We start from the raw sequence: 12,988 nt of genomic DNA, 5'->3' as shown, positions 1-12,988 counted from the left end.
TCATGGGTTTATGGTATCTGACAGTTTTGTGGTTACTTTTTGAGATGTTATCTATCAGTTTAATTTATAACACTTTAATCTAAAATATCAGCTTGAGACTCTGGCTTTGTTTTCTCTGCAATTAACTGTAGCCCAAGATATCCTCCAGTCCCCAAAGTAAGCTTCAAATTAATGGTGGGACTCCTGTGACTTCCCGCTAAGGTGAAACATCATCTCTGTTTCAGGGGAAAAGAGAATGAGTTTACCTTTAACGTAATGCCTTTGTTAAGTAAATGTGACAGATGCAGCAGATGGAAAGTATGGTAATGAAACAGTACCTGTAACTGAACCAGCTGAAGAGAGAGAGATTTTTGAATGTGTTTTAACTTCAAAACCCTCCATGGGGAAAAGCTGTAAAATCTCCCAGGAGATGAATCTGAAGATATTTAACGCTGTTAAATATAAAAAAATAAACAGATCCCCCCTCCCCCCCCAAAAAATAAACCAAAAACAAAGCAAACTCCCTTTAGTGGAACAATCCAAATACTCATTTGGCTTTTCTGAGTGGCTACAAGCAAGCCTGTGTATTGGAATGACTTTGGAGAGAGAACGCAATCGTTGCGCACTGAACATTCCAGATCCCCATTTCTGCCAGGTGCAGGTGAGCGAGTGGCTGCTTTTGTGCCCCGTGGTGCTTGTTTGGCTTTGCAAACACAGAAATGAGATTCAGTAATTTCCCTTCTTAATGAGCCAGAAGTGCCAATTTCTTACTAAGTATTCGTACTCTCCGTGCTTAAAACCAACAGCAAAACCTTTCATCGGCCTCAGTGAAAGGGACTCTTCCCCTCTAACCCTGATTTGAATGTCAAGTAGTGCATTTAAATGCAAGCTTTTCTGGCAGCTGAAGTAATATATGATGTCTGGCACTACTGATTGTTTCTGTCAAGTGTTTCCCAAACCAGACCAGATCTCTGTTGGGGGGGGAATTTCTGCTTGTCAGCCTCCTGCACCCAGGGTCTGCCCATTTGTCTGATGGAAGCTGATAGCTGCTAATCGTCCCCTCAAGTTTCTTCTGTCCCACAAGATAAAATTCCCAAGGCAAGTGGATTTGCATGGGGAGAAGCAACACTGTTGTTTGAGTGGTAGGAGACTGGTATGGTTCTGAAATACATCTGGCAAACACAGTGAAAACAAGTATTCCCACAGCAAACTGTGCTAAAACCCTGTTATTAGCAAGCCAAGAGAATAACCCTCGAATCTCTGAATAGACAACTTGTGTTTCAGCCTGTAGAAGCTGCCCATAACTATAGGGTTAGTGAGGATGTCTCTGCTTGAGAAAGGTTGGGCTTCAGCTGGCCTTGGCTCAGTGTTTGGGGGCTGGAGGCTGTGCCTGGCCCACACATAGTGCCTACGCATAGTGCTGCCCAATTGGACTGCCAGCTCGAGGAGGTGTTGGCTAGCAAAGGGCAATAAAACCACCTGTAGTAAGCAGACTGTGGCTTTAAAGGTTTTGAAGTTTTGTGCATACCAGAGGAAATTCTTTGCTCATTGAAGACAGGAAAAAAAGGTCATTGTATTATATCCTTTGGAGCATGTTTTTTGAGATGCTGTTTGCTTAAGTGGCAAGTTTGATTTGGTTTTACTGCGGATTTTCTTTCAGGATTGGTTTTCCCCTCTGGGATGCAGGGGTTTGTCTTCCTGTTTTGGATGGTTGGAAGCCTGAGTAGCTTTTCCTTTATGGTGTGCTCTGTATATAAGTGATCTCTCCTGAAATAAACTCACTTGCAGTTACTTAAGTGGAATCTAATAGCTGCTGCTTTGCTGCAATTGCTCCAAGTGACAAAGACTTTCTTGGATATGAGTTTGTCAAATGGCTCTGTTGATATAGGATGTTCAGTATTAAATTACTTTTATGGGGTAATTTTCCCATATTAATTACTTGCACTTTATACCACAGACCAGTTAAATTGCTGCCTTTTCCACTCAGATCATTCTGCAATGTTATAAAATATAGGAGATCTGTGAAAATGCACATTTAAAATCAGTTGTGGGTCTTTGAAAAACAAAGTAATTGACTTTGCCTTCTCTCTGCTTCCTCCAGGTATCTTTGGTGGGTTTCTTGTTTCTGCTAGGGCTGTACATCTCATCCCTGGCCTCCTGCATGGGGGGGCTCTACGGAGCGCCCCGAATCCTGCAGTGCATCGCCCAGGAGAACGTGGTCCCCATGCTCGCCTTCCTTGGACGTGGGGTTAGTGACCCTTCCTATGAAGCTACTGTCAAACCTAACCTGAAGGGAAGCTGTTGATACAAGGAGTATTTCTGGGATGGGGTCTGTGCTCCCTGTCTCAGCCGTGCCCCTGTGCAGGAGCCATCTGACCCTTCTGCACACATGGATGGCTCTTTTAGGACTCCCTTGAGTCCTCCCTTGGTCCCACTTCTTTTGAGACATCTCCAGGAAGACAATTGCTTGAGATACAACTTTCAGTGTGATTTGCTGGTGTTTTTTTTTTGCAAGCACCTTATCTAAACCCAGGCTGATCATAGTTGTGACTGAGGCATTTCACTCTTCTCTGCCATCCCTTTCAGGGCAGAGGTTTAAAGCTGATTGAATGGATGGTAGCTTCCTCTTTTTCTTTCATTTTTCTTCTTTCCTGCTCTTTTTCCTTGAGATCTTCCTATCTTCTTTGGTGACATGATAGCCGAGTACTAATTGCAGTGCAGTGGATTCTGTTTCTGCGCTCTGGAGAAAAGGATGAGGTGCCTTTTGGACTCTGTAAAGATAATAGAGAGAATAAATTTGGAAGGTTAATTTAGAGGGCTGCTTTTAAACAAAGCCTTGCTTTGAATTTGGCAAGAAGCTTTTTCCTTGTCCTGGCAAGTAATCCTCATTCACATGAGTTGTTTCACTGAGAACAGTCAAAGCATCAGCCAATAAGGATTGTGTGTAGTCATGGGCTATGCATGTAGATCAAAGTATTTCATATGGATTTTCATTTTTCTAAAGAGGGAGAAAAAAATTTCCTTTGCTCTAAATAACCTACAGCACCTAACTGCAGCGAGCAGCTGGGAGAACCTTAAGGTGGTTTTGCTTCTTCAGAGCAGCTTATAAATGCAGAACAAATATTGCACAGTGTTGATATTTAAGAATATTTTAAAATATCTTCATTTTAGAAGCATAATGGTTTCCTGTATTTTATATTTCTCAGTGTAATTCTGAGAATACTGAAAATAAGATCATAATAACAGAAATAAGAATAATAGAAATAACAACAGGAGAAGCAGGAATGGTAACAAGAGCAAAACCTTCCAGTTACTGAGGACAGTTGTCAGACAATCCCAGAACAGGCTGTTCTCCATGTGGCAATGCTTGCCAAACTGTCAGTCATTTAGCCCAAAGACTGCAAAGTTGATTCCCTCTCTTCTCTGGCAGTATTCTGTCTTTTTGTAGTGTTTTCTGCTCTGAACACTGGGCAGAGTGCCTCAATGTGAAGTGCTCAGAAAGAGGTGAGAAATTAAAGGCAGATCACCTTCCCTTTCCTTCTCTCTGCTACCTTGAAAATTGTCTAGATTTGGTTCTTGGAGAGTTAATAAATGTAGTTTGTCCTTAACAGTCTGTTCCACATCAGTTCTTCTTTTCCATGGTTTAGGAAAGTGTTGTAGGCAACGTAACCCCAGTTAATGTGAAGGACACTATTGTTTTCTGTAGCGTTAAACCTAAGCCAGAGGCATCCTGAGATCGTACCATCTGTTCCCTATCTCAGTAAGTCTTTCTAATACTTAAGATACTTTCTGAGAACCGAGTTCATTTATCCCGGAGACATATTTCTCATTTCATTGTGAAAAGGCGTAAGGTCCCCTTTTCTATTAATAAGTAAGTGTGGAGAAAATAGAAATAGTTTCCATTTGAGCTATGTGTTTATTAGAGAAGAACATGCAGTAAATGAAAATGTAGGATGGAAAATGTTCCCCCGTCTCGTGCTGTTGTTGGTGTGAAGGAGCTGGAAGAGCACCTTTCAGCTCATCTTTGAGGTGCCTCCTCTTGGCTGTGAGCTGCTGGAAAAACTCCCAAACTTCAAGACTTTTAGAAATGGAGCTTGTTTTTTCAGCAGTAGCCCATTTGGGACAAACCACATCTCAGAAGGGCCTTCACAGGAGCTGTGATGGGCAGTTAGCATCATGTAGGCTCGCTCTTTAGCAGTGATCGAAGAAGGGCATACTAGACCTGAGATTAAAATTTGCGAGAAACCTTTTGAGCAGACAGCAATGAAGGGCCCTGTAGAGAAATTAGAAATGAACAGTTAAGTGTAATTAACATGTTTTATTGCCTGAACACAGCCCAAGCTTCCCATAGGCCCCACAAATCTGTCTGAAGGTTTACTGCTGCTTTAATATTTTACCATGGAGATATAGAGTGAGACTGGATGAATTTTCCAAAGACAAAGATTGAGGAAGGATCAGAGGTGAGGTGGGAACTCAGCAGTTCTTGGCTTCCAGTCTGTTCTTAAATTTATTAAGCCAGTGAACCTCTGCTGTGCACACGTGGAGGTACGTTTCATGACTAACGTCATGAAACAGACTGCTGGGATATTCACATGTTACATCTGAGCTGGGAGGATCCTCTCAAGTATTAATTTAAATAATTTTCTCTTATTGATGCAATAGAAAGGACCCAACAAGACTCCAGTAGCTGCAATTTGCTTAACAAGCCTCATCACCATGGCTTTCGTCTTCATTGGGCAAGTGAACGTTCTTGCTCCGATAGTCACCATCAACTTCATGTTGACTTATATTGCTGTAGACTACTCCTATTTCTCGATCTCCTTGAGCTACGACATTCAGCAAAAACCTGGCAAGACACTGGTGGAAAACACTAAGACTCCTCACTCTTCCCAGCCTTTGATTTTTAACAGGCCCTCCAGCCATGCATCAGATGGAGTAATTCAAAGCAGATCGAATGGCACCTTGCTGGAATTCAGAAAAGACATGGACCAGCTTTTTAAACCATTTCATAATGAGCCAGATGCTGGCAAAAAGGAAGGAGCTGAGAATCTAATGCAAAAAGTCAAACAGAAAAAAGCAAAGAAGCCAGCCAAGCAAATGTTACAAGACAGCTTTCTTCTGGATCTTGATCATGATGCTTCTCCAGCCCACTGTGGCTGGGATGAGACCATGGAGCCTCCACCCAAAAGCCAGCAATGTGAGATGGGATTGTGCTGGTCACTGCCTGCTGTGGATCACCAGGGGCCACCTGAGTATGGAGAGCAGCTCTGCAGCAAGGCACCAGAGGTCCCAGGTCGTGGGATGGAAGGTGAGGGCTGCAGGAAAGGGACTCACGGGGAATGATTTATGGCCTCAGTGCTCCTGGAGGCAGGCGAGAAACTAGCTTTATATGGGACTGTCATTGGGTGATTCATAGCAATAATATCTTTTATTACAGGTGAGGATAGAGTTCATCGTAATGAATCACAGGAGAAGTTCCAGTGTAATTTCCTATGGAAGATTAATCACAGGAAAGCAGGCAGGATTGTATTTAGTGTAGGGTTGTTTACTGCATGCTCGTTATTCTACAAATGTGCTCTTAATGCTGTGCATTAAAAAGGTTTTGAGTATTATCTTGGGGCTTATTTTGCCATGATGTGGGGTAGGAGGGTAGAAGGGATGGAGTTTTGCAAGCCTAAAGCTCTAGCTATCAAAATGAAATGATCCCCTTGCTGCAGGAGGAGGCTATAATTCGTCATCTGCAGCTAAGAATCTGAATTCATTTTGTTGGCACTGTGGGTATTTAATACTGTTTACATTGGGGTTGTTGTCTCAGATCAGTAGTCTTCTATCAGTGTTAGCCAATTAAATGTTATATCTTTCTTCTTTTACAAATATGGAAACTGTGCCTTGCTTTCCATCACATACAGTGACGTATGTGTGAACTTAAAATGGCCTCAATACCAGAGCTGTAAACTCCTTTGTTTCCTTTCTTTTTTTCTCTTTCTGCTTTTTTTTTTTCTTTTTTTTTTGCTTTCATTTTAGAAGTTATGTCTAAATTCTGCCATGCCCAGCTGTCAGATAGAATTTCTGTTTTGGTTTCTGCAATCTGGTAACGTAAAGTAGAATAAGACTGACACACCAGCTCCTTTATAATATCTCTCTTTCTTTCTTCTTATCCTCTAGAATCATCTACAAGGCAGCAAAATCTAGAGCTGGAAATTCAGCAAATTCAAAAATCCTTCTACTCCAATTTCTGCAATTACTGGGTTTCCTTTGCTGGTGTAAGTAATTTTATTTTGAGCACTGGTTTGTGTTTGTAAAACGTGGAAGGAAGTTCATCGCAAAAATACTACACTGCAGTATTTTCAAATGGCTTTTGTGTTTCCCTGCTTACCTGCACTAAATACTTGCAGGAATATGCACCCCTAGTTCAAATTAAGAGAAAGGCAGATGACATTATTTAAAAGAGCAAAAACAAACGAACACAGAAGATCTAAATTCAAAGTCTGTCATCTTAGAACTTTTCTAGAGTTAGAGATGTGGGGCTGCTGGGGAAAAAACATTGGATCCCTCTTTTCACTGTATTCCAGCCTGCTGGGAGATGGAGTGAGACATCAGATTCAGAGCTGTATTATTTTTATTTATGAAACAGTTGATGCTACCTTAGGGTAGGATTTCATTAGCACCGAACTCCTGATCGGAGCAGCCTGACTGTGAAATTCCACATTTTGAGGGAGAAAAACAGAGTGTTCTCCCAGCACGTTACTTTCAAGAATAAATAACTTCTAAATAGCTTCTGCCTGAAGCCACTGAGAACATTTAAATTCACCTTGGGAAGATGGATTAATGGGCAGATGACAGGAGAAGGGTCAGATATGCATAATGAATGAACCATATGTCTTTTCTTCATGGATGGGGATTCCATAGCTGTATGAAAATACAACAAACACCTTTGAACAGCACACAAACCCCTTCTAATTTAATCCTTAGATTGAGTTTGACACCCACTTTCCAAATGTGCTGATTGGGCTTCCAGTAGACAAGTACTGGAAACAGGTCCTGCAGGTGGGTGTGTGGGATGGATACTGGAGGCTGCTCTCCAGTGGTGAAATCTTTGGGAGGTTGTACACCAATGCACTCTCTGGGCTCAGTAATTAACAGAGTTCTAAGTGCTTGTCATCATCTTGAGCAGTAATAATAATAATAATAATAATGGATACGTGGCCAGAAACTGCTCATCATGGAGTGTTTCAGAGGTAGGAGATGATGTGGTTCCCTAGAGGGCCTGTTGCACCAGGAGTGTCCATCCACCCATGCTATTGCCCCATCAAACCTGGCCTTGAACACCTCCAGAGGTGAGCTCAGGCAGCATTGATTATGTCCCCATCCCTGAGCAGACACCTAAAAAGAAATGCTCAGCAGATTAATGCTGTCACATTGACAGCAGTGCACTATCTCACTTGGAGTGACCCCAAGCCTTGTCTTTTCAATAGGCAATTGTGTCCCTCATCATAATGTTTGTCATTCAGTGGATCTACGCCCTTGTCAGCCTGGGGGCAGCGGTGGTTCTGTATTTCTACATCGGCCAAGTGAGTCCAGGACTCCCCCTGGGTGAGTTATGTGTTCTTTGTATTATTAAATCTGCTTAAAAATTCATTAAGATTTAATTTCATTTGATTGTGAATTGAGAGATTATGCAGTTGGCACAAGGAAGGATTACATTTTGTTTCTTCGTTAGTTTCAATGCATTTTATATCTAGCTCTTCAATATTTGTTTCTAACTGTAGCTAACACTAGCTTGGTAGTTTGAACATTGTGCTAATTGTGATACTTTTTGTACTAGAAATGGCCAAATCAGACACTAAGAGTTAAGAAGCATTGCAGATTGCAAATGCATCATGGCAATGAGAAAAATCTGTTGTAAATGCTTTTTAATAAACTTAATTAATTGATCTAAACCCACCTGAGAAAATTTTAATGAAAATGGGAATTATGACAAGTATCTCATTAAATCTCAGCATTCAAAACTGCAAAACAAGAGAGCCTTTTGATTCCAGATCTCAACAGGTTGAATATGTCAGGAATGTAATCTGGGAAAATATTTTTAGGCAAAAGGCTTTAAAAAGGTTTGTGCATGTGATAGGCTTAAACAAGTTCAAAATTAAACAGTATAGCACATTGAGAAAGCAGCTCAGGAGAGTCTATAGCTCCTTGGCACAGGGGCAGGAGAGATTTGCATTGGTCTGCCTCTCTGAAGGGAGAGGGTGATGCATGCACCGCATGTGTCTGCTCACATACATACATATGTAGGTGCATAAGTACATTTGTGTGATAGTACATGGGTGCAAATTGTATGGATGTGCTATATTTTGTTTAGCACCTATGAAAACCTAGGTACGAGAAGACAAAAGAGCCTGAGTTCACGTGTCATTTAAACAATTCAAAGATAGCCACCTGTATTTATCTAGATGAAAAGTTATTGTAAGTAGATACCAGATTTCAGAAACCCATGCTGGGAGAAGCCAAAAATTAGTTGTTATTCAGTAACCATCAATATATCACTCACTAATCTACTACGACTGATTTCTATTTATCTGTATGGAAAAGTGGAGAAGAAATGAGATGGTTTTATGCAACCTGCTCTAGAGTAAGGTGTCCCTTTTCTTGGCAGGAGTCACGGAACTAGGTGGCAAAGAAGTCAGAAATAAACAGATTTCAGCCTATTTTTTATTTGATTGTGACTGAAAGTTATCTTGTGGCCACACTACATCAACTGCACCATGAGCTTGCGCTCCAAAGACAGAATGACCCTTCCATGTAGAGAGGCTGTGAGATGCTGGTTGAGTGATGCTTTGGATTAGGGACTAGATGAAGACCTTGGGAGTGGTAGCTTTGCCACAAGAATGCTCCAGGATTTCAACACATCCTTCCTCTTTTCTCTTGGCCTCCAGCAGCCTAAGCCAAATCCAGCAAGCTCTGCTGGGTCTCTGTTCTCCTCCCTATCCCTCACCACAAACTTCTGGGACTGCTTTTGCTGCCAGCTCCAGCACTTGTCTGCCCCTGCAATGAGCCAGTGCAGGAAATTAACTGTACAAAGAAATCCAAAAGACTTGGTGTTGATGTAATAAGCTAAACCAGTTCTCCTTGGGGTCAGCCAGGAAGGAGCAGTGAGACCACGGCCACTCTGGCTTAGGCCAGCTACACAGCTCCTTAGTCTCCCCATCCCTGCAGTGGGAATGAGCTTTGCAGTCTCAGGAAGAGAAGGTACTGCTCCCGGTATCTTTGCTTTGGCCTCAATTCTGCTGGTATTTTAATAAGCTGTCAGTCTGGGAAGGGATAGCTGCTCTCCATAGGGATGGAGAAATTTGAGTTAGTTTCTTGCTTCAAGAGCTGGAGCAAGCAGAAATACTTCAAAAGTGTTCTCACAATCACTAAATTTTTGTGTAATGAAGGCTGGTTTGGGATTTTATACAAAAATTCAATGGCAAAATGCAATTATGAGGGAATTAACAGCCTACTGACTTTCTGTGCCTTTTTTTCTGTAGGAGCAGCAGCGAATTTCAGTTTGTTCAGCTGGATTAAGTCTGTTTTGACCACCTCATGCAGGTTGGTACCGATCGCATGGCAGAGATCAAGGCACTGATCCACTAATGTGTGTAAACGTTGACTGTCTTCTTACCTGGAGCAGTTTATCTTTCCCTGGATGGAGACTCAGAGTTCTTAGTTAATAGTTATTTGCTTCGGTTAGCCCAGTGGCTGTGGTAATGGTGGAACAGGCAGTCACATTCCAGCTGGGTTGAAGTTTCAGAGAGGAAATTTGGGAGGAAACAGCAATAGCTGCAGGGGAAAATACAATAAACAAGGTCTTCAGTGAAGGAACCATTCTGTGTTGAGTTTCTGAGGGATTGCATCTGCTAACATCTTAGGGTTTTCCTTCCCAGAAGACCTCAGGGTTTTTGCATGGTTGGTTATTAACTGGTTTTGTTAATTCATTTTGATCCTATTAATTATTAATTCCATAGAGTTTGGATTCCCATGGGAGTAGTGACCATCTCTGCTGCTTTGCAATTCAGTGGGATAGGCAATTTTTAATCTGTTTGACTTCTTTCCTGTTGCAATGGGGGAACACTGTAGTGAAGACCATAAAATACAAGTGCTGTGCATTAGATGTGCAGATTTGGTGGCTTCTTTTAGATAAATGAAGGTCCAGATATTTAGGCACATTGGCACATGCCTATGCTTTCCTTCCAGCTCTTTGCCCACAGTCCCTATAACATAGCCACATGTCTTTGGTGGCAGAGGCAGCTCAAGGGACTAAGCTGAAGGCAGTGGGATCTCTCTTAGATCCCTGTGGATGTGGGTCCATGATGCAGCTAATAACAGACAAGCTGGATCTCCTGCATCACTGCCCAGCACTGTCTCTACAAGACATGGGGATCTCTGCAAGAATGGCATGAGGACACACCTGTCCAGCAGACCTCTTTTCCCATGAACAGCTTCCTTCACACAGCTACTGCTGCCTCTCATGGCAGTGTCCTAAAGCTGCAGAATTCTCTGTTAGCAGGATAAGAGCCCAAGGCAGATAAACCTCACAGAACAGGAGTGAGGGTGTCCTGAGGGAATGCTCTATGCTTTTTGTGTCTCATTTAGAAAGAGGGGTTGTTGCCCATCTCTCCCCCCTTCACAACGTCTGCTGCATTCGTAATGTGAGCCAGGGCCAGGAGTGAGGAGGTGAGAATGGGAGCAGGGTGCATGGGACTGTGCTGGAATCACTGTCAGAATTACTCATTGCACGGTGAGTCAGACCCTGCTGCATTGTATTCCAAGCACTTGACTGTCCTGTTCCACCTCGGTGTACAGCTAGATCCGTTGCCTGCAATTTAGTTCAGTGCAGCTATGATGATGGAGCATTTTTCCTGCTGGTCATCCCGTGGTGCTTCTCAGCCCTGTCTCTTGCCTATTGTCAGATGGTCCCCGTGGGAGGCTGGCTGACTTCCCAGGGAGCTGGCCGGGGATCAGAAGGGAGAAGTTAGTCTACCTCTGTTATGCTACAAGAAATTGCCTTGAAATCACTTGCACATTTCTCCTAAACTTTGTTTTCTTGAAATCCAAGCAAGACATATCAATGAATTCGAGGTAAAAAAGTCATTCTATTTAAGTTCAAGAGTGATGGAAGCAAGCATGGGTTCTTGGTACTTTCAAATTCTCAAAGGCTGGATTTGGCCCTTGACTACCTGATCTGGTGCCTGATCTAGTGATTGTATCACCCCTGCCCATGGCAGGGAGTTGGAGATGACCTTTGAGGTCCCTTCCAACCCAAGCCATTCTATGATTCTACGGAAGAGGGCCAAGTCATTGGTGTCAGTGCTTCCAATTGTGACTTGCAAGTGTGTAGTAAGAGTTTCTTAAACTTAGCCTCTGAGAACAAGAGGCTGAAGGAAAGTCTCCTCTTTTTATTTCAAAGAGGAAGAGAGTTTCCGGCCTGCGTGCTTCCCGAAGTAATTGAGATGTACACGAAAGCTTCGGAAGCTATAAGAAGGGTATTTTTCATTAGCAATGGGTCGTGCTCCTTCCTTTCCTGCACAGTGTAAAAAGTGGCAGAGCCAACATCTGGAGCAATTCCAAAGAGGAAATGTATATTTGCTAAGAAAATGTATATTTTTTGAATATTTGCTGGGGAGGGGGTGGGAGTATAGTCACTGCGTGCCTTCTAGGAAAAATGTTTCCAGATTAGCTGGAAGGGCAGCAGGAGAGATGTAACCCTTTTCAATATGCCCTGCCTGCCCCTGTTGGTGCTATTTTTGGTCTCTTCTGTTTTCATGGCTGCTAAAGGCAGACGCTGGGTGATGCAAGTGCTTCTGCTTCTGTGCCTGCAGGAGGAGTCCGTCACCGAAGGAGCAGATCGTGGTGACCCCAGCCTTTGCGACAGTGGGCATGGAGACCAGGCAGCTCACCGAGGAGAATGAGGACTTTGCCTCCAGGCACCGCTACCACCAGTCCTCCCTCATCAGCAGGGAAGAGTTCAGGAATCAGTTTCAGTAAAGTTGGAGGAAGAAAAAAAGAAATAGCAAGCTGTCATTTAAAAAAGGGCTGATGAGTGCCAATCACTGCTGACGTGCCTTGTGAAATACTTGAATGTGTATGGAAAGGATGTGATTAGTTATTTACATGCTAGAGGCTTGTTTGTTTATGCAGGCTACAACATGGCCAAGTTTCAAATCTTATCCTAAAGGAAAAAAAAAAAAAGAAACCTGCTTGTTGTGCAGGGGTTTTCTACCTCAGAGTTTCAGTGACCAAAGTCTTAGCACTTTAAGATGTTAGATGATAGGCCGGAGTCAGTGGCAAGTGCAAGAGGATTATCAAATATATTCATAACTGGAATTGAACCTGTGCCTTTATAAGCAGCAGTGCAGCATGGTGAAATCTACTGTGAAATGGTGATGTGATGCCTTAGAAGCTTTGCATAGTGGCTTCCCACATCCTTTCTGAAACAAGAGCCAGGACCTGAGAACACAGCTATCTCCAAATAGCACATCTCTTGGCTAAAAGGAGAGATGATTCAGAAGTGCCTTAACAAGATACATTTAACCTTATTTTGCTAATTCTGCTTAAAGCTCATCCTGTGCTGAGCTTTATATACGCGTAAGTAAAAGGGGGGGGTGGAGGGAGGAATCACTGCCTCTCCCTTCTTGTAATCTCTGATCACTTCAGCCATTAAATTATTTATTTCTCCTTTTGTGCAATAAAAACATCAGCATCGGGACACGTCTCACAGCACTAAATTAAGAGAACAACGAAATAACAAAGGCAGGAGCATCGGAACTGGGTGGGCTTTGAGGTCCCTTCCAGCCCAAGCCATTCTGGGATTCAGTGAGACAAGCAGCTCCTCCCATTGGGTACCGTAGTTTTGGCCAGCACTGTTGGGAAGGTTACTGTGTCTGTTGTCTCAGAGCATGTTGTGCCTGGGCTTTCTGGGCAGTTTAATTGCTGCTGTTGTATGCTGTAAGTAGAGCAACTTTTCTTCTTA

At 42.8% G+C, this 12,988-nt stretch overlaps 1 protein-coding gene across 4 annotated transcripts in view; it reads left to right on the top strand.

Annotated features, from left to right (window-relative positions):
• Positions 1-12,724, top strand: part of SLC12A8 (solute carrier family 12 member 8) — a 46,268-nt gene extending 33,544 nt beyond the window's left edge. For 3 of the 4 annotated variants that reach the window (XM_085228308.1, XM_085228306.1, XM_085228305.1), the window contains exons 9-14: positions 2,081-2,227; positions 4,642-5,287; positions 6,145-6,242; positions 7,455-7,572; positions 9,507-9,567; positions 11,838-12,724. In XM_085228308.1, coding sequence (XP_085084434.1) covers positions 2,081-2,227; positions 4,642-5,287; positions 6,145-6,242; positions 7,455-7,572; positions 9,507-9,567; positions 11,838-12,003 — 1,236 coding nt within the window. In that variant the 3' untranslated portion in view covers positions 12,004-12,724. The remainder of the gene's footprint in view (positions 1-2,080; positions 2,228-4,641; positions 5,288-6,144; positions 6,243-7,454; positions 7,573-9,506; positions 9,568-11,837) is intronic. The other variant, XM_085228307.1, reaches the window with a different exon arrangement.
• Positions 12,725-12,988: the final 264 nt, after the last annotated feature.

The sequence above is a fragment of the Meleagris gallopavo genome, chromosome 7, assembly GCF_905368555.1.
Source record: "Meleagris gallopavo chromosome 7, MGAL_WU_HG_1.1, whole genome shotgun sequence".
NCBI classification, from domain to species: domain Eukaryota; kingdom Metazoa; phylum Chordata; class Aves; order Galliformes; family Phasianidae; genus Meleagris; species Meleagris gallopavo.
This window is presented reverse-complemented; position numbering and strand designations above follow the sequence as displayed.